A 19,079-nucleotide genomic window follows, 5' to 3' on the forward strand; every position below is an offset into this window, starting at 1 on the left:
AGAAGGGAGGGGCTTGCTTTATAAATTGAACCAATCATATTGATAAAAGGTGACGTTATGTTAGTGATTTTAGTCATGCTGAGTTTATTTTGATGTGTCTGTATTTGTCCTATAAAACCTGATGTATTCTTTTTCTGGAGAGAGATTCTCTGAAAATTGCTCGAGTACTCTCCCGGCCGTAAATAAAGAACTCAAAGGACATTTGCTGAAGTCTGTCTGTCATTTTCTGCTGCGCAGCAGGTGAGATAGTTTAGATAAATAGGTATTTATCAAGTGTTGATTGGAGACGTTAGGGATCGTCGATTGGAGACGGCTCAGGGAGATCGTCGATTGGAGACGGCCCCGGTAGATTTAGGTTAGATGAGATAGGACTTAGTTAGATTTAAGAAAAAACTACGACAGGCACCTGAAGGTGCTGCAGTGACTGGCTGAGAGGAGGAGGGATGCACTGCATTGTGAGAAGCGTCTGAATCTAGGTTACGCCACACTTGCTGCGTCTTGAAGCTCAAGGAGAGCCGGAACTTGATCTGGAAGACAATGTACTACAATAATTTTAAATGAAGTAGGGAGCTTTGAGTAACGAGAGGAAAAGCCTGAGATGTGCTGGCCTGAGTTGCAAGTGGAGACTGCCTCACGCTTCCTTCAGCTGGTGTAGGGGTGGGGTGGGGTTTGTGACATCCTGAAGAGCCTATGCAGCCTGCATGGCTAGCAGAGGAAATCCTAGCGTCTGCTATGGGAGCTGAAGGCAGCTGAAAAGGAAAAGGATTAGAAGTAGCAGGAGGAAAAGACTGAGATGTGAGGGCTAGCATTGCCAGTATAAGCAGCTCTGTACTAGCCTTCAGTTGCTGTAGCTGTAGTCCATGGGGGCTTGTGATATTTGAGGGAAAATGCTGAAAAGCCTGTGCAGCCTGCACAGCTAGCAGAAACAGCCTCATGCTAGCATGTGTTATGTGAGCTGGAGACCACTGAATTTTTTTTTTAGATAGGTTAGATGTAGCAGAAAAAAATACGTCTTTGACAACATAAAATAAAATAACGAAAATACATATTTTTCCTCTTAACCACACAAACAGCAGTAAGTATTGAGATGGCTACCCAGCCAAGCAGCACATCAGCTGGAAGAGACATGGAGAGATGTGCCTACCAGTATGCACAACGGATGCAAATTAGGTTGCCAGATGTACTTGTTCAATAATTGTGATTGTTTCTTTATGATACACCTTAGTCATTTGTTTGCACCTATAACTAAACTATTTAGGTAAAGCTTTGAACTTAATTTATCAAATCAATTTCCATCTTATCTCTCCGAGTACAATGTGGGATTTAAAACACAGGTAAAATGCTAGTGAAAATTAATACAGAAAATGTGAGTTATTTCATTGTGTTCTACGCAGTTTTGTGTCATGGTTACAAAAATGACATCCATTATGTTATGTTATTTAAAAACTTTTAGCAAAAAACAACCAACCTTTAGCATCTTTACCTAAAAACTTAATTTGCAAAACGACCTATGCTATCAGTGGAGGCCGCCTTGCGCTAACGACTGCTACAAGCATAGACAAGAAGAATAATAGTATCCATGTCTATGGCTACAAGAGCTGGATGTCTGGCTACATGCGGCGCTGTGGCCGGAAGAGCCGCGGTGAAAAATTTGGGTTGAAGTGGGATAGCATATGTGGTTTTGCAAGATGGTTAGCTAATTTGACCTGTGTCAAATTGGTTGATTATCTGACCGTGTTCATCCCAAACCATGTTTACAAAACATCATATAGTGTTTTCACTATAGTTTGTGTTTTATATTCATTGCATAGTTGATGTTATACAGTAAATTGCCTGCCGTCTCAGTGATCAGCCATAAAAGAGTGATGCTGTCCAAATTTCCTTTCAAATCTTAAATTATTCCCTTTGAGCTAAATTGACCTGTTTCCCTTACACAGATACATAACAATATGTTGTTTTCTACTGTAATGAATATTATACTTCTTTTTATTTAATAGGCAGGATAAATTCCTAATATTCAACAAATCACCTTCTAAATGCTGGACATATGCGTATCTCAGTCTCTGGTCTGTGTTTCCCTGGGTGTCCACTAGTGGTCTCACTTCCCCATAGGCACCCCACTGCAGGCACTACATTTCCACAAGCCTTGACCCTGCATCACGTTTAATTGCACACCTGTTAATTGCCCTCAGCTGTCTCCACTTTCATCGTCTTCACCTATCTATATAAACCGGTCTGTTTTCTATCTGTTTAATGGAGTCCTTGTTTTCCTTCACTCGGTTTTCTTGTGTTCCCTTGTGTTTTCATGTTGAAGATCATCATCAGATCCTGGACTTTTGGGGGTTCAACAGTTACCTTCAACATCGTAGTCAATGGGATACACAGACAACACCAGTCTCTCCAGACACGATGGCCGCCAGCCCAGCACCACTGCACAAGATGGCCAGCGGCCCAGCACCACTGCGCAAGATGGCCGCCAGCCCAGCACCTCTGCGCAAGATGGCCGCCAGCCCTGCGCCACATCACAAGGTGACAGAGTCAGGTCAAGTCACCATTAACATTCATGAGTCAAGCACTACCACAGTTAGACCTCGGGAGTCAAGTCAAGTCACCAATGATCTTCGTGGGCAAGGTCAAGTCACCAATGATCTTCATGAGCAAAGGCAAATCACCAATGATCTTCATGAGCAAAGGCAAATCACCAATGATCTTCATGAGCAAAGGCAAATCACCAATGATCTTCATGAGCAAGGGCAAGTCACTGATGATCTTCATGAGCAAGGGCAAGTCACCGTTGATCTTCATTAGCAAGGGCAAGTCACCGTTGATCTTCCTGAGCAAAGTCAAGTCACCGTTGATCTTCCTGAGTCAAGTCAAGTCACCGTTGATCTTCCTGAGTCAAGTCAAGTCACCATTGATCTTCCTTAACGAAGTCAAGCCACAGATGATCTTCCTGAACCCAGTTAAATCACCACGGATCTTCCTAGAGCCTCTTCACGTCTCTGCTGAACTAACAGAGCCTCTCTATGTCCCTGCTGAACTAACAGAGCATCTCCACGTCTCTGCTGAACTAACAGAGCCTCTCCATGTCTCTGCTAGCCCTAAGCCACAGCACAAGATGGCTGCCGGCCCAGCACCACTGCACAAGAAGACAACCAGAGGTGACCCTCCAGAGTCGAGTCAGGTCCCCGTTGGCCCTCCAGAGTCGAGTCAGGTCCCTGTTGGCCCTCCAGAGTCGAGTCAGGTCCCCATTGACCCTCCAGAGTCGAGCCAGGTCCCCATTGACCCTCCAGAGTCGAGCCAGGTCCCCGTTGACCCTCCAGAGTCAGGTCAAGTCACCATTAACACTCATGCTAAGGTGGTCTTCTGCAGCACCCTGGTGGGCTTCTGTCTTGACCACACGGCTGTGGTGGTCTTCTGCGCTGCCTTGGGGGGTTCTGTCTCGACCGCACGGCTGTGGTGGTCTTCTGCGCCGCCCTGGTGGGCTCCAGTTCCATCTGCGCCATCCCAGTGGGCTCCAGTTCCACCTGCTCCACCCTGGATTCCTGCCCTGCCGGCTCTGCCCTGGGACCCTGAACTTTGTGTTCCCTCCTGGCCTCATTGTTTTTGTTTTTTTCACCTACTGTTTCTGTTTCCCTCTATGGACCTGGCCCTCCGTCCCTCCCCCTTATCATCCACCAGTCCACCTCCCTCCTGGTCTCTGTGTTCCTTGGTTTGTTATTGTGTTCGGTGGAGCTTCTGGTAGCTGCTCCTTAGAGGGGGGAGGGGGAATGTCACAGTGTCTGGTCTGTGTTTCCCTGGGTGTCCACTAGTGGTCTCACTTCCCCATAGGCACCCCACTGCAGGCACTACATTTCCACAAGCCTTGTGCCTTCATCACGGTTAATTGCACACCTGTTAATTGCACTCAGCTGTCTCCACTTTCATTGTCTTCACCTATCTGTATAAACCGGTCTGTTTTCTATCTGTTTCATGGAGTCCTTGTTTTCCGTCACCCGGCTTTCTCGTGTTCCCTTGTGTTTTCACGTTTCTTGTTTTTTGGACTGCTTTCATGGTTTTTGACTTCCTCCCTGTTTTAGATATTGATTTTGGATTTCCCATTAAACACTGCTATTTGATCTCTCGTTTCGTGTGTGCATTCGTGACAATGCGCTGTAAGAATGTAAAGGAATACTTCAGATATAAAAACACTGACTCGTTTGGTAATGTTTTCTCATTAAACTCATACGATTTATTCTTAATTAATTTGAATGTATGGGAATACTAGGGAATAGCAATACCAGTTTTCTATTATAAATTAGTGGTATAAACTTATAATAATGTTTTACTATGGTCACGTTGACTTAACAGACACATACGTCCTCAAGACACTACATTTCTTAATATACCACTGAAATTTACATCAAACATCAAAAGCAAACTAAGCAAACTACAGGTGAAACATATGCATTATAAGACAACTGAACATAATATGAAACTTTTAAGAAAACACAATGATATACAAGAATACATCTTTCTGACATTTTTCTCTGGTTTTGAAGATGAAGATGAACTTTTTTCACTGCGAAACTTCAGATAATGTTTCTTTGTCATGTCTCTTGTAATGTCTGGTTAGGACAGATTTATCCAGATGATGTTTTACTGCTTGATTCATTTGTGTTTCATTTGACGGGGATGCAGCATCAGACGTGAAAGTGCTGATCTGAAGATGATCTACTTGCTGTGGTTGCTTTTTATATGTCTGTGTAGAGCAGATGATTGATTATAACGATTCCCACATGCAGTGCAGTGATACGGTTTCTCTCCAGAGTGGATCCTCTTGTGTGTTTTCAGGTCTCCTGACTGACTGAATCTCTTGTCACAATGTGAACACTTGTAAGGTTTCTCTCCAGAGTGGATGTTCATGTGGTCCTTAAGGTTTGCTGATTGTGTGAAACTCTTGACACATTGATCAACGGTTTCTTTCCAGAATGAACTCTCAAATATGCTTTAAGGATACTTTTGCGTGCAAAACTATTTTCTCACTGATCACAAGCGTGGTTTTTCTCCAGTGTGGATTCTCTCGTGTCTTTTCAGATTTGTTGACTGACTGAATCTCTTGTCACAGTGTGAACACTTGTAAGGTTTCTCTCCAGTGTGTATCCTCTCATGCGTTTTTAAACAATTTGCTGTAGCAAAAGTCTTTTCACACACAAAGCACATGTACTCTCTCACACCAGTATGTAGTTTCTGATGTATTTTCAAATTTTGTAGACGTGAAAAACTCTTTTCACACAAATTACATGAATGTGGTTTCTCCCTTGTATGAACTTTAAGGTGTTTGTTCAGGTCTGAAACCCTCAGAAATGTTTTGTCGCACTGATCACATAGGTAAGGTTTCTCTCCAGTGTGGATCATCATGTGTTTTTTCAGTTGTCCTGCCCAAAAGAATCCCTTTTCACAGAGTGAACACTTGTATGGTTTCTCTCCAGTGTGGCTTGTCATGTGTTCCTTAAGGCATGATGGTTGAATGAAACTCTTCCCGCACTGATCACATGTGTAAGGTTTCTCTCCAGAGTGGATTCTCTCGTGTCTTTTCAGATTTCCTGACTGGCTGAATCTCTGTTCACAGTGTGAACACTTGTAAGGTTTCTCTCCAGAGTGAATCTTCTCGTGTCGTTTCAGAAGTGGTGCCTGACTGAATCTCTTGTTACAGTGTGAACACTTGTAAGGTGTTTCTCCACAGTGAATCCTCTCATGCTGTTTTAAATATTTAGATAAAGTAAAAGTCTTCTCACACACAAAGCACACATACTCTTTCACAGCAGTGTGTATTTTCTGATGTTCTTTCAAGCTTTGGAGACATGAATAACTCTTTCCACACAAATGACATGAATGTGGTTTCTCCTTTGTATGAACTATCTTGTGTTTCATCAGGTCTGATGCCCTCAAAAATGTTTTGCCACATTGATCACACGTGTACCACTTCTCGCCAGTGTGGATGTTCATGTGATCCTTAAGATGTGATAATTGTGTGAAACTCTTCCCGCACTGATCACAAGTGAATGGTTTCTCTCCAGTATGAACTCTCATATGCCTATTAAGGTGTCCTTTTGTTGTGAAACTCTTCCCGCACTGATCACATGCGTGTGGTTTTTCTCCAGTGTGGATCCTCTCATGTGTTTTAAGGTCTCCTGAATAAATGAATCTCTTGTCACAGTGTAAACATTTGAATGGTTTCTCTCCAGTATGACCTCTCATGTGAACTTTAAGTTTATATTTGTTTGTAAATCTCTTTCCACACTGAGTGCAGGTGAAAGATGTCTTGGCTCTTCTTTTCTTCAAATCTTTTTGTTTGGTTTGAGAGCAACTCATTTGTTTTTTCACCTCAGATTCACTCAATTCTACTAAATTCTCCTCATTTCCTTCATTAAACTCTAAAATAAAAGCAAAATCAGTTTATTTGTCAGTAACTGTAGGGGGGTAAACATAAATGTGAAAGGACATAAAAGTGAACCCTGGTGTAACTGTAAATACAATTTCTGTGCAAAATTGTGTTACTTTTGATGCAGTTTTATAAATTATACATCACCGAAACATTTCATGAAAATTGATCTATAAAATATAATTTTTCAAACAGTATAGAAACAAATCCCATGTTTATAGAGAGAACCATTAAACATTTATTGTTTGCTGCTCCATCTATATTCTTATTCATCATCTCTAAGGATTGTTTCTATTAAACCAAACTAAATCTAAATCTGCTTGAAACTTTATAACTGTCAGTATTATTAAAGCTTTGCTAGCCTAATGTGCCACAAAGAGTCATTAGAGATTTATAAAGAATAAACACCAACCTCCTTGTTCCTCCTGTGTTATACTCAATGTTTCTGGTTCTTCATGTTTTATTCTGCAGGGTTCTGGTTCTTCATGTTTTATTCTGCAGGGTTCTGGTTCCTCTTGTTTTATTCTGCAGGGTTCTGGTTCCTCTTGTTTTATTCTGCAGGGTTCTGGTTCCTCTTGTTTTATTCTGCAGGTTTCTAGTTCACTGATGTCCTCTTCACTCTCCTCTTTAATAAACTCCATCTCCACAGCAGCAGATCTCAGTTCAGATGATACTCCTACAGATATTCCTGCTTATTACAAAACTTAGTCACAACTGTGAGGATGAGAATATTACAACATTTACTGACCTGATTTTTGTATTAAATCAGCATCAAGGCTAAACAACAGAAAGCCCACGGAGAAACTAAGGTTCTTCCTCTGTGGTTTAATGGTGTTTGTCGAACAATGTATGTGTTTTAGCGCCACCCGCTGGACTGGAGTGAAGCGGCGAGTGGAGGCATTACTGCGTGTACCAGGTGCGCTGTTTTCCTCCGATCTAATAATAATAATAAAAAAGACCTTAAGAGATTATAGACTCGCATGGTATTTGAGAAACATCAACAGTTTTTGTGAGTGAGAATTATGAGAGAGAGAGAGAGAGAGAAAAAAAAAAGATTTTTAAGTTAAATTTCTCACTGGTAAGCACACAACATTGTAGCATGTAAATATGGAATGTACTGTACTATCAATGAAAATACGTAATAATGATACAATGTAGCCTAAGTAAAAAAAAAATGTATATATATATATATATATATATATATATATATATATATATATATATATACAATAAAAGAAAGAAAGAAAAAAGCTAATTTTGACAGGTTTATAAACTAGTGTGTTTACAAGTATTTTGATAAGGACATTTTTGTGTGCATTTTTCCTATCAAATTAGCAAATCAGTTTATCAGAATAAGAGTCAGTACGAGTGTGCCAATATAATGTCTGAAAACACCACTCACTGTTAATAAGCATAATATTTGAATCAGATGTTGCTGCCCACATGATTTGTGCTGCTGCGTCTCGCAGGTGATCACTTTGATGAGTTACAGTATGCTGACAGATTATTGCTAGGTTATAATATTGTATGAATATTGTCCCATTGATAAATAGAGTGCAAATAGTTCCTCTCTTTGGATAAAATTGAAGTGGAAATAAAACTCAATAATAGACTGAAGAGTTCCATGATAATATGTCTGTAACATTTATTACTTTCGTCTTTTAAGTCATAAGGCACTAGGTATGTGTGTGTGACATTAATAAATAATTGAGAAAATTAATAAAGTTAAAATTATGAAATAAATGAGAATTATTTTTTTTATTTATGAATGTAAGCATGTATAGCCAACTCAGTTCAACTGAAAATAATGACATAGAAAACAGAGAAGGTGAACGTACCTTACTGACAAACTTTAACCATTTTTCATGGCTTAGAATTGTATTATTTTTATTACATGCTAAATTGGTTGATGTTTCTCTTCTTAGTCTTCTTTGTTGTGCTTGAGAAAGCCAACATATATTTGGAATCAGAATCAGCTTTTATTGCCAGGCAGCATGTTTACAGATACAAGGAATTTATTTTAGTGAGAGCGGGGTTCTATGAAAAAGTCCTTATGAAAAAGAAGTTTATTCAAGTTTGCTATTAGTATACTAAATTTAAACTAAACATAGGAAAGTATGCTTTTAGTTTACTTCTCAGAAATGGGCTTAATGTGCTTCTCAGAAATATACTTAAAATTACATTTAAGTATACTTGACTTATACGTACAAAAAGACTAAATATATTTGAGCTATACTCCTAGAATCTGTGTTTTCATTGTTATACAGTAGAGGGCGCTAGTAAACATCTTATGCAGAGAATTTCCAGGAAAACACAAGCAAAGAAGAAGAAAAAACAACAGATACTAAAACATGTAATCTAACACAGTCATGCACAGACAAGAAACAGCATCAAAACTGTAACGTTATGGGATAAAATGTCGACCCATGAAGAGGTAATAATTACAGTCGAGCTTTGGGGTGTTGATCGACTCCATCTACGTTTTGATTATCATTCTGAATCCAATTCATATTTTTTTCAGCTTTGTGTTCAAAATGTTATTTCTTTATTTTGTGGACATGACTTGATTAACAGGATCATCTGTTGACTTCACAGGACTTGCAGGAAAAGCATCTGTAAAGGCTATTAGGGAAGCAAGCAGCTTGGAAATGGCCTGCCTGGCTGGAACAGGCAAAATGAACGCCTCAGCCTCCGTGGCCACAACAGGAGAAGCTACCAGCCTAGGAAGCACCTCTGTGGACCTGGACATGGCAGGCAGAAACAGATTCTGTGGACATAACAGGAAAGGCTTTAGACTACATAGCACAGGCCATTTTCTTTTTTACAATGCCTTTTGCAAACTTCCTTGACTAAGCGATGACTGTGGTTGACAACTTGCTCCTGGATAATGGTAGTGAAGGTGACTGTTTCAGGGATGACAGAATTTAGAATTACAAGAACTGACTGGACAGCGGCCAACTTGGCCACATTGGGAAAGTAAGGAGCAGGGTTGACTGGCTTTGGAACGACAGGAACGGATTTAACTGGGGCAAGAATGACTGGAGCAGGATTGACTGGCTCTGGAGTGACTGGAGTGGACTTGACTGGAATTGAGATATCAGCAGCGCTCTTAATTTTCTCTGGGGAAGCTGACGTTGATTCAACAGACTCAAAATTAACTGGGTAAGACTTGTATGTCTGGGTAGGATGACATCAGTTGACTTGACTGTTTGAGGGGAAGCATGAGCGATTTCAGTAGACACAGGGGTGACTGGGAAGGTATCGGAGTCATAAATGGACACAGCATACTGAAGTGCCCTCTTCCCTCTTGTTCTTTGCTTCTGAATAGGAGTCAGGGCAGTATTAACTTGAAAGGAAAGTGGGGCAGTGTGGACATTGCATGCTGGCTTAAGTAGTGGAGGCATTCCCCACTGGATGTGATGACCAAGATACCTGGAGAAGCAAAAACACAGGTTTAATCTCAGAGTTATACAACTTTCTTTTAACTTTTTGTACAACTTCATCAAATATATTAATACTTGAAGATTTTAATATACATGTCAACAACCCCACTTTTAACTTTGCCAGAATTTCTGCAGTTACTGGAATGCCTTAACCTTAGACAACATGTCAATGGCCCTACACATAATAAGGGGAACACTCTCGATTTGGTGATTACTGAATCTGCCTCTCTAGGTTCACTGACTTTGTATGATCTGGGCGTATCTGACCATGAGGTCATTTCCGTGGAGCTGCCTTTTCTGTGTTCCTATACCAAACCAAAACCTAAAATTTGCAAATATATCATCGGTCACTGAATCTGTGAGATTATACAATGACACTCTGAGCAACATCTTGGATCATTATGGACCCATTAAAGTTAAAGCAATTTCGTTCTCACGCTTGGCTCCCTGGTTCACAAGTGACCTAAGCCAGTCTTGAATGAATTGTGTACCGTGTGCAGTCCACAGCTCCCAACCAAAATTAGCTGCCGACCTCCATGTAGTTCACCATGTTCTTGCTGGAGATTATTGAGGAACTTAAAGTTCACGTTAGGGCCATCCATACTAATTGAAATTAGATGTTTCAGGTCTAGTAGGTGCACACATTTCTGAGAACAGAAATAAATAAATGATGAGACACCAACAACAAAAATGCTGAAAAGATGTTACAGACATGTTTGGTAATTGAAAATGTTCTTTAATTAAAAGAAAATATAAATATAAATATATATATATATATATATATATAAATAATTATATAATAAATATAAATAACAGTTCAGATAATACAGTTTGTGAGTCATGAATCAGATTGGATCAGCGCAAAAACAACAACTTAGCTTTCCATTTATTACTTGGACAACACCAGAGGTGGAAAGTAACGAATTACATTTACTCGCGTTACTGTAATTGAGTAGCTTTTTTGTGTACTAATACTTTTTAAAGTAATTTTTTAAATCTGTAATTTTACTTTTACTTAAGTATATTTTGTTTAAAGTATTGTACTTCGCTACATTTTAAAACACATTAATTACTGAGTAAAAAAAAAAAAAAATCTCTCCCTGGAAACTACAGCAGTAAATAATGGGCAGGAGGGCAAACTGGCGCTAAAATCACAAGAAAGATGCAGACGGTCAAAACAGGCGTTAGTGGTGCAGACACCGCTGAAAACGAAACCCCGTCATATTCTGAAGTTGAACTCGAAGGAAATGAAGTGAACCCCTGGCCATATGTATGCTCTATTATGCAGTGTAAGCTGTACTTGCCTAGGAAGACCAAACTAGCAGCTTATAAAATCTCGACAAGACATCAACCCTTCGCAAAATGTAGAGGTAAGCTAAATAATTGCATCGTTGCATTGGTGGTTAAAATGAAGCTTTGACATTTTAGCAAGATGTTTTGCACAAATTAGCCAAAAAGACAGTGGTGAGGAGTGTGCTATATATATATCATCTGCGATAATATCATATTTTTTGTTTTAATGATGTGCGCGCGCATTTATAGTGCGTTCTTTCACTGTGTGATTCAGTCTCCTAAAATGCATTTAGAATGATCACAAAATTGAAGATATAGGGGCAGAAAATTCACATATTTATATAATTTCATATATTAAATCAAAATCACACAAAGAATGCCGTCTTTTCCTCCAAAAATCATCATGAATATATACATACATACATACATATATCAGTTCAGTAAACAAGTTAATTAAGAGACTTGCGTTTTAGACACCATATTGCCTTTTTAGCTCTATTTCTACAACAGAAAATTATTCCAAACACAGTCACCAAAGCACAGTTTTGCATCTCTGAGCAACGTGACAGTGTTTCGTTCCTGAATGAATCAACCGTTTAAATGATTCGGTTCAGTCGCAATGACTCACTTATTAACAGTGACTTGCTGACACATACTGGCCATTTTAATTTCACATTTAAAGTATCTTTTGATTTTTTTTAAATAATGAATTTCTTATCATTTCAAATGAGTATTCAACATTTTATGTCTTGTATATCAAAACATTATTCATGCATTTGTAACTGCAGGTTAAATGCATTCTTGTCCTGCACTAAACAGTGTAATACATCTAAATGCCACTTCCAATGAATCTTCTGCATTTCCTCTGCATTAAAATATGAGTTTGTTGATACTGATTTGCCTGGTAACAGCCCAAATGTTTTATTATTCTAAATAACGGATTCCTTTAATTAAAAACAACTAGTTTGAGATTAATAGACCTATCCCAGGGGTGTCAAACTCAGTTCCTGGAGGGCCATAGCCCTGCAGAGTTTAGTTCTAACCCTGCTCCAGCACACATATCATGTAGTTTTCAAATAAACCTAAATGATTAGATTAGCTGGATCAGGTGTGTTTAATTAGGGTTATATCTAAACTGTGCAGGACTGTGGCCCTCCAGGAACTGAGTTTGACACCCTTGGCCTGTCCCATTTTTGACTCCCTCCCACTGTTAAAATGTAACTAAGTAATTTTTACTCTGAGTAAATTTTAAATGAGCTACTTTTTACTTTTACTTGAGTGGATTTTTAGACTGGTACTTTTACTTGTACTTAAGTAAAATTTCATTAATGTAATGATACTTTTACTTGAGTTGAATATTTTTGTACTCTTTCCACCTCTGGACAACACTTTCAAAAATTAAAATAAATTTTAAACATTATTAAAGACAATAAATAGTCAGTAATAAATTATGCCCAAATAAAAACAACGGAGAAAAAAAAAGTGTTTCAATGTATAATACGGTTTGGAATGACATTAGGGTGAGTAATAACGACTCATTTTGGGTGAACTAACCCTGTAGAGTGCATTGTCCAAACTCCAATTTTTTTATTTTACGTATGGAGAATAAGTTATTCTGAGGAAACATGCTTAATTTAAGGAATTGATGATGCTTTGTGGCCTAACAGCAAATTATAAACCATTATAATGACAAAATGATTGATAAACAAATGAATGATAAACAATTATATGACAAAATGAAGCATAAATCTTTTTCTTTCAGTTTCTAGTGAGTTACTGTACGTTCACACCGTCGCCGACTTGAGCTTCCAAAGTTACCGGAAGTCATTCATTTTCAATGGAAGCTGGCTTCTCTCAGTTGCAAGGAGCGTCAAATCCATTGGCGTCGCCTTTTGAGCGTCAATCAGAAAGTTTAAAGTAGCTCAACTTTATGGTAATGAGTTATGACGCATTTCAGTGGCAAACGTCAGCAAACAATTCGTCCTTCGTGCTGGCGGATTCCGGAGAAACATACGATGTAAACTTTCGTTCCTACCAAAACATTATTTCCGAGAAAAAAATATTAATTGCAGAGTTTAACCATCATGGAGTAAAAGTGTATCATTTGCATGTGTTTTTAAATCCTGTCAGTTTAACAGGGCGCGCTTGACAGGGCATAAGAACGAGCAGAGAGAGAGAGAGAGAGAGAGGAAGAGAGCCGGCCGCGCGCACACTCACCCAAGTGCCGTCTTGAATGCAAGACTCTTGCTCTCTCTCTCCCACGCGCATATTAATCAAAATCAATCGATACGATGATGTCGAAAAAAAAAAACACTCCAGGGATGAAATGTTTTCTGTGTTGACAAATCTTGTGCGATATCCTAAATTACCGAATGCATTGCTTGTTTTTTCTATTTACATTTCATGATGTGACACTTCTCTTCTCCCATGATCGAAAGCTTCCCCGTACTTTTTGACAAGCGTCCTTGTTGGCCAGAGCTTCTTTGCAGCTCAAGTCGGCGGCGGTGTGAACGTACAGTTAGAATGACAAATGCAAGAATAAAAAAAACAATTATACTTACTTTGAAATGGTGCAGTAGATCCTCACTCTTTGAATGTCCCATGAACTGTGATCCCAGATAACGGGACTGGACACAACCAGCCTCCCAAAATCGAACATGAACATCTAGTTGTTTATTTTTTGTTGAGTGGTTTAAACTCTCATCAAACATCAAGACAAATGGTCCTGCATTGTTAACTGCAGTAATCAGTTGATTTTTGAAGTATGGGGCAAGTCCAAATTTTAAAATGTAGCTGGTTTTGTCCTTGCCACAAGAGAAAGATTTGACTATTTCAGAATCAGGAAACATTGCCTGAAACAACTCAGAAACACCTTCATTGGACGCGTAAGAGTGGTGATGGACAGCTGTGTTCAGACACCAGAGCACCTCCGCCTGCAAAGTCGCATTCGAGCCAAACGTTGATCGAATGTCGCTCGATTTTGCTGTGGTAATGTTAGCTGCTCCACAAACGGTGGTGACAGCATCAGTTGTCGTCGTAACGTTATTACTTGTAGATTTGTCGGTCACGCCAAAGTAACTAGACATAGTAGTTTGCTGTTTTGCTCTTACCGCGGATTTGTGGCCGTCACCCTGCATATGGGATTTTACGGCGCCGATTCCCATTGTCCCCAACTTAAATGCTTTTCTGCAAACACCGCAAAATCCTTCATCATTTTTACCACTAACAGGCTGCAACCATGTCTTGAAATTTTCGTTTTCCAGCCACTTCAGTTGGAATTTGCACTTTCCCATTTTTCCTCAGACCTCGTCCACCGCTGTACAAAATGCCCGCCGCCCGCGTCACCTCTGTATCACGGCAATTTTGCTCCGGGCGGAACCAGTTTGGTAATTGGTTTCGGCCGGAGCAAAATTGCCGTGATACAGCACGAATGACTGTCGTGCTGTTTTTTATTTTATTTTTATCATTTAAGTTTTCATTTAAATGTCCACCAGTTCCTGCCTCCTCATTCCCGATACTATGAAGTTTTTTTAAAGCGTTACATTGGTGGACATTTAAATGAAAACTTAAATGATAAAAATAAAATAAAAAACAGCACGACAGTCCCTCGCGGATGACTGTCGCTCACAAACAAAAACCAAACACAAAATAAAGCCCAGGCCTGGTCCTCTCTCGTCATTCACTGTTGTCGCTCCTCTTTGGTATCCTTCCAATCTCCTTCGTGGGATTCGAGACCGGTGAGTGCTTCACCTTAATATCCATTGAAGAGTTGATATTATATGGCTCATTCAGTAAATCACTGGCCGTCTCAGTGATTCTGTCCAAATTTCCTTTAAAATTGTTACTCTTTACCTTTGAGCTAAATTGACCGGTTTCCCTTACATAACAATATGATGTTTGCTACTGTAATATGATACTTATTTTTATTTAATAGGCAGGATAAATTCCCAATATTCAGCAAATAGCCTTTTAAATGCTGGACATTTGCGCTGTAAGAATGTAAAGGAATACTTCAGATATAAAAACACTGACTTGTTTGTTGGTTTTCTAATTAAAATCATAAAATGTATTCTTAATTCAGTTGAATGTATGGGAATACTAGGGAATAGCAATACCAGTTTTCTAATATAGATTAGTGGTGTAAACTTATAATAATGGATTACTATGGTCACGTGGATTTAACAGATACACACACGTCCTCAAGACACTAGATTTGCTCTAAAATACCACCATAATTTACCTCAGACATCTCGTTTTCATAATCCTCTGATGTCAAACTCAATTGAAAATAAAATTGGATTAATCAGACCTAAAGTGCAGGAGAGATCTCGCTTCTAAATTGGAAAATAAAGATGCATCAGTGATGAATGTCTTGATATTATCACATGTAGAAATGGTTGACAAGAAAAAGTTAGCTTCATAATTTTATGTAGCAATAGTAAATTGTAAGTGTATTTCCTTAATTATCCCCAGCACCAATAGCAGAACTGTTAACATTAGAGTTAATCAATACTACAGTTTATCATAATTCAACCCCAGGGCCCGTTTAATACTGGATTCAGGTATTCAGTCCAACTTGCAAGAGAAGCAAGGAAAGATGAGTCACAAAGCTATATGACAGTATTTCTTGCATCTGTATTTCCTAAATACATCTTAAGTGGAATACTAACTCAGTTTTGTTTAAAAACAATAGTAAAGAATAAGTAAAAAATAAATAGCAGTCTCGCTTAAAAGTGTTACAGCCTCTTCTTCAGCTTCCTGAACAAGAACGGTTTGTAAAGAGCTTCTACTATCCTTCATGAAAGAGTAAGCAAACTACAAGTGACTTATATGCATTATAAGACAACTGAATATAATATGAAACTTATAAGAAAAAAAATATATACAATAGATGGAACTCCATCTTTGAGTTAATCTGAATCTCTCAGTAGAATCTGCTGGATTTGAAGATGAAGATGAACTTTCTTCACTGTGAAACTTCAGATAATGTTTCTTTGTCATGTCTCTTGTAATGTCTGGTTAGGACAGATTTATCCAGATGATGTTTTACTGCTTGATTCATTATTGTGTTTCATTTGACGGGGATGCAGCATCAGACGTGAAAGTGCTGATCTGAAGATGATCTACTTTCTGTGATTGTTTTTTATATGTCTGTGTAGAGCAGATGATTGATTATAACGATTCCCACATGCAGTGCAGTGATACGGTTTCTCTCCGGTGTGGATCTTCTCATGCCTTTTAAGTTGTTCTGCCTGAATGAACTATCTTGTGAACTTTAAGTTTATATTTGTTTGTAAAGCTCTTTCCACACTGAGTGCAGGTGAAAGATGTCTTGGCTCTTCTTTTCTTCAAATCTTTTTGTTTGGTTTGAGAGCAACTCATTTGTTTTTTCACCTCAGATTCACTCAATTCTACTAAATTCTCCTCATTTCCTTCATTAAACTCTAAAATAAAAGCAAAATCAGTTTATTTGTCAGTAACTGTAGGGGGTAAACAGAAATGTGAAAGGACATAAAAGTGAACCCTGGTGTAACTGTAAATACAATTTCTGTGCAAAATTGTGTTACTTTTGATGCAGTTTTATAAATTATACATCACTGAAACTTTTCATGAAAATTTATCTGCAAAATATCATTTTTCAAACAGTATATAAACAAATCCCATGTTTATAGAAATTGCGGCTAAATCCGTTGGTGCCTTTTAGTAAATTTAAAACACTTTTCCACGCAGTGGAACATGATTTAATGATTTGCAAATGCTTCTAGTGCTGTATTTTACTGATATCTTATTGTTGTGATGTATTGTTGTTTGTCATATGCGTTTTAATATAACTGGGCCGCCTATCTTAGCCAGGACACTCCTGTAAAAGAGATTCTTAATCTCAGTGAGGTTCTCTCCTGGTTAAATAAAGGCAAAATAAACAAATAGAGAGAACCATTAAACATTTATTGTTTGCTGCTCCATCTATATTCTTATTCATCATCTCTAAGGATTGTTTCTATTAAATCAAACTAAATCTAAATCTGCTTGAAACTTTATAACTGTCAGTATTATTAAAACTTTGCTAGCCTAATGTTAAAGATTTATAAAGAATAAACACCAACCTCCTTGTTCCTCCTGTTTTATACTCAATGTTTCTGGTTCTTCATGTTTTATTCTGCAGGGTTCTGGTTCTTCATGTTTTATTCTGCAGGGTTCTGGTTCTTCATGTTTTATTCTGCAGGGTTCTGGTTCCTCTTGTTTTATTCTGCAGGGTTCTGGTTCCTCTTGTTTTATTCTGCAGGGTTCTGGTTCTTCATGTTTTATTCTGCAGGGTTCTGGTTCTTCATGTTTTATTCTGCAGGGTTCTGGTTCCTCTTGTTTTATTCTGCAGGGTTCTGGTTCCTCTTGTTTTATTCTGCAGGGTTCTGGTTCCTCTTGTTTTATTCTGCAGGTTTCTAGTTCACTGATGTCCTCTTCGCTCTCCTCTTTAATAAACTCCATCTCCACAGCAGCAGATCTCAGTTCAGATGATACTCCTACAGATATTCCTGCTTATTACAAAACTTAGTCACAACTGTGAGGATGAGAATATTACAACATTTACTGACCTGATTTTTGTATTAAATCAGCATCAAGGCTAAACAACAGAAAGCCCACGGAGAAACTAAGGTTCTTCCTCTGTGGTTTAATGGTGTTTGTCGAACAATGAATGTGTTTTAGCGCCACCCGCTGGACTGGAGTGAAGCGGCGAGTGGAGGCATTACTGCGTGTACCAGGTGCGCTGTTTTCCTCCGATCTAATAATAATAATAAAAAAGACCTTAAGAGATTATAGACTCGCATGGTATTTGAGAATTATTTTTGTGAGTGAGAATTATAAGAAAGAAAGAAAAAAAAAAAGATGTATAAGTTAAATTTCTCACTGGTAATCAAACAACATTGTACAGTATATATATATACACACACACACACACACACACACACATACACACACACATATATATATATATATATATATATATATATATATATATATTTTTTTTTTTTTTTTTTAATTAGGCTACATTATATCATTATCACGTAGTCATTATATCATTATCACGATAGTACATTCCATATTTACATGCTACAATATACAGTATGCTGATAGATTATTGCTAGGTTAAAGTATTGTATGAATATTGTCCCATTGATAAAGACAAATAGAAATCAATAATAGACTGAACAGTTCCATGATAATATATCCATAACATTACCAATCTTGTCTTCTATTTAAGTCAAAGGGCACTAGTAGGTATGTGTGTGTGACATGAATAAATAATTGTGAAAATTAATGAAGTTAAAATTATGAAATAAATGAGAAATACATTTTTTATTTATGAATCTAATCATGTATAGCCAACTCAGTTCAACTGAAAAAAAAAAGAGATAGAAAACAGAGAAGGTAGAATCAGTGAATGCACCTTACTGACAAACATTAACCATAGGCATTTTTACACATATGAGGAATTTGTTTTCATGAGAGCGGGGTGCTAGTGGATGGCGTCTTTGGCCATAACAGTCCTTATGAAAAACAAGTTTATTCAAGTTTGCTATTAGTATACTACATTTAAACTAAACATAGGAAAGTATGCTTTTAGTTTACTTTTTATGTAATTCTCAGAAATGGGCTTTATGTACTGCTCAGAAATATACTTAAAATTAAATTTAAGTATTCTTGACTTATACTAAAAAGTCAAAATATATTTGAGCTATACTCCTAGAATCTGTGTTTTCATTGTTATACAGTAGAGGGCGCTAGTACAGATCTTATGCACAGAATTTCCAGGAAAACACAAGCAAAGGGTTGTAATCATCATAATCAAGCCCCATTGACATTGTCCAGAAAAACAGGGTAAATGCACCTATCTCCCAGACCTGTTGGCGAAGGTTAGCCAG

The 19,079-nt window shown here is 38.1% G+C and overlaps 2 protein-coding genes across 2 annotated transcripts; both read right to left on the reverse strand.

Annotated features, from left to right (window-relative positions):
• Positions 1–4,224: 4,224 nt before the first annotated feature.
• Positions 4,225–7,223, reverse strand: LOC132149703 (zinc finger protein OZF-like). Its single transcript, XM_059559112.1, has 2 exons — positions 6,837–7,223; positions 4,225–6,416 (listed from the first exon to the last, which is right to left on the reverse strand). Exons 1-2 carry the CDS (start codon positions 7,063–7,065, stop codon positions 5,029–5,031), a joined length of 1,617 nt encoding a protein of 538 aa, XP_059415095.1. The 5' UTR covers positions 7,066–7,223; the 3' UTR covers positions 4,225–5,028.
• Positions 7,224–8,969: 1,746 nt separating this feature from the next.
• Positions 8,970–14,526, reverse strand: LOC132149789 (uncharacterized). Its single transcript, XM_059559187.1, has 5 exons — positions 13,722–14,526; positions 10,324–10,514; positions 9,594–9,856; positions 9,299–9,552; positions 8,970–9,191 (listed from the first exon to the last, which is right to left on the reverse strand). The coding sequence occupies exons 1-5, from the start codon at positions 14,451–14,453 to the stop codon at positions 8,970–8,972; spliced, it is 1,662 nt and encodes a 553-aa protein (XP_059415170.1). The 5' UTR covers positions 14,454–14,526.
• Between the last annotated feature and the right edge of the window lie 4,553 nt (positions 14,527–19,079).

This window comes from Carassius carassius, chromosome 9 (genome assembly GCF_963082965.1).
Source record: "Carassius carassius chromosome 9, fCarCar2.1, whole genome shotgun sequence".
Classification (NCBI taxonomy): Eukaryota; Metazoa; Chordata; class Actinopteri; order Cypriniformes; family Cyprinidae; genus Carassius; species Carassius carassius.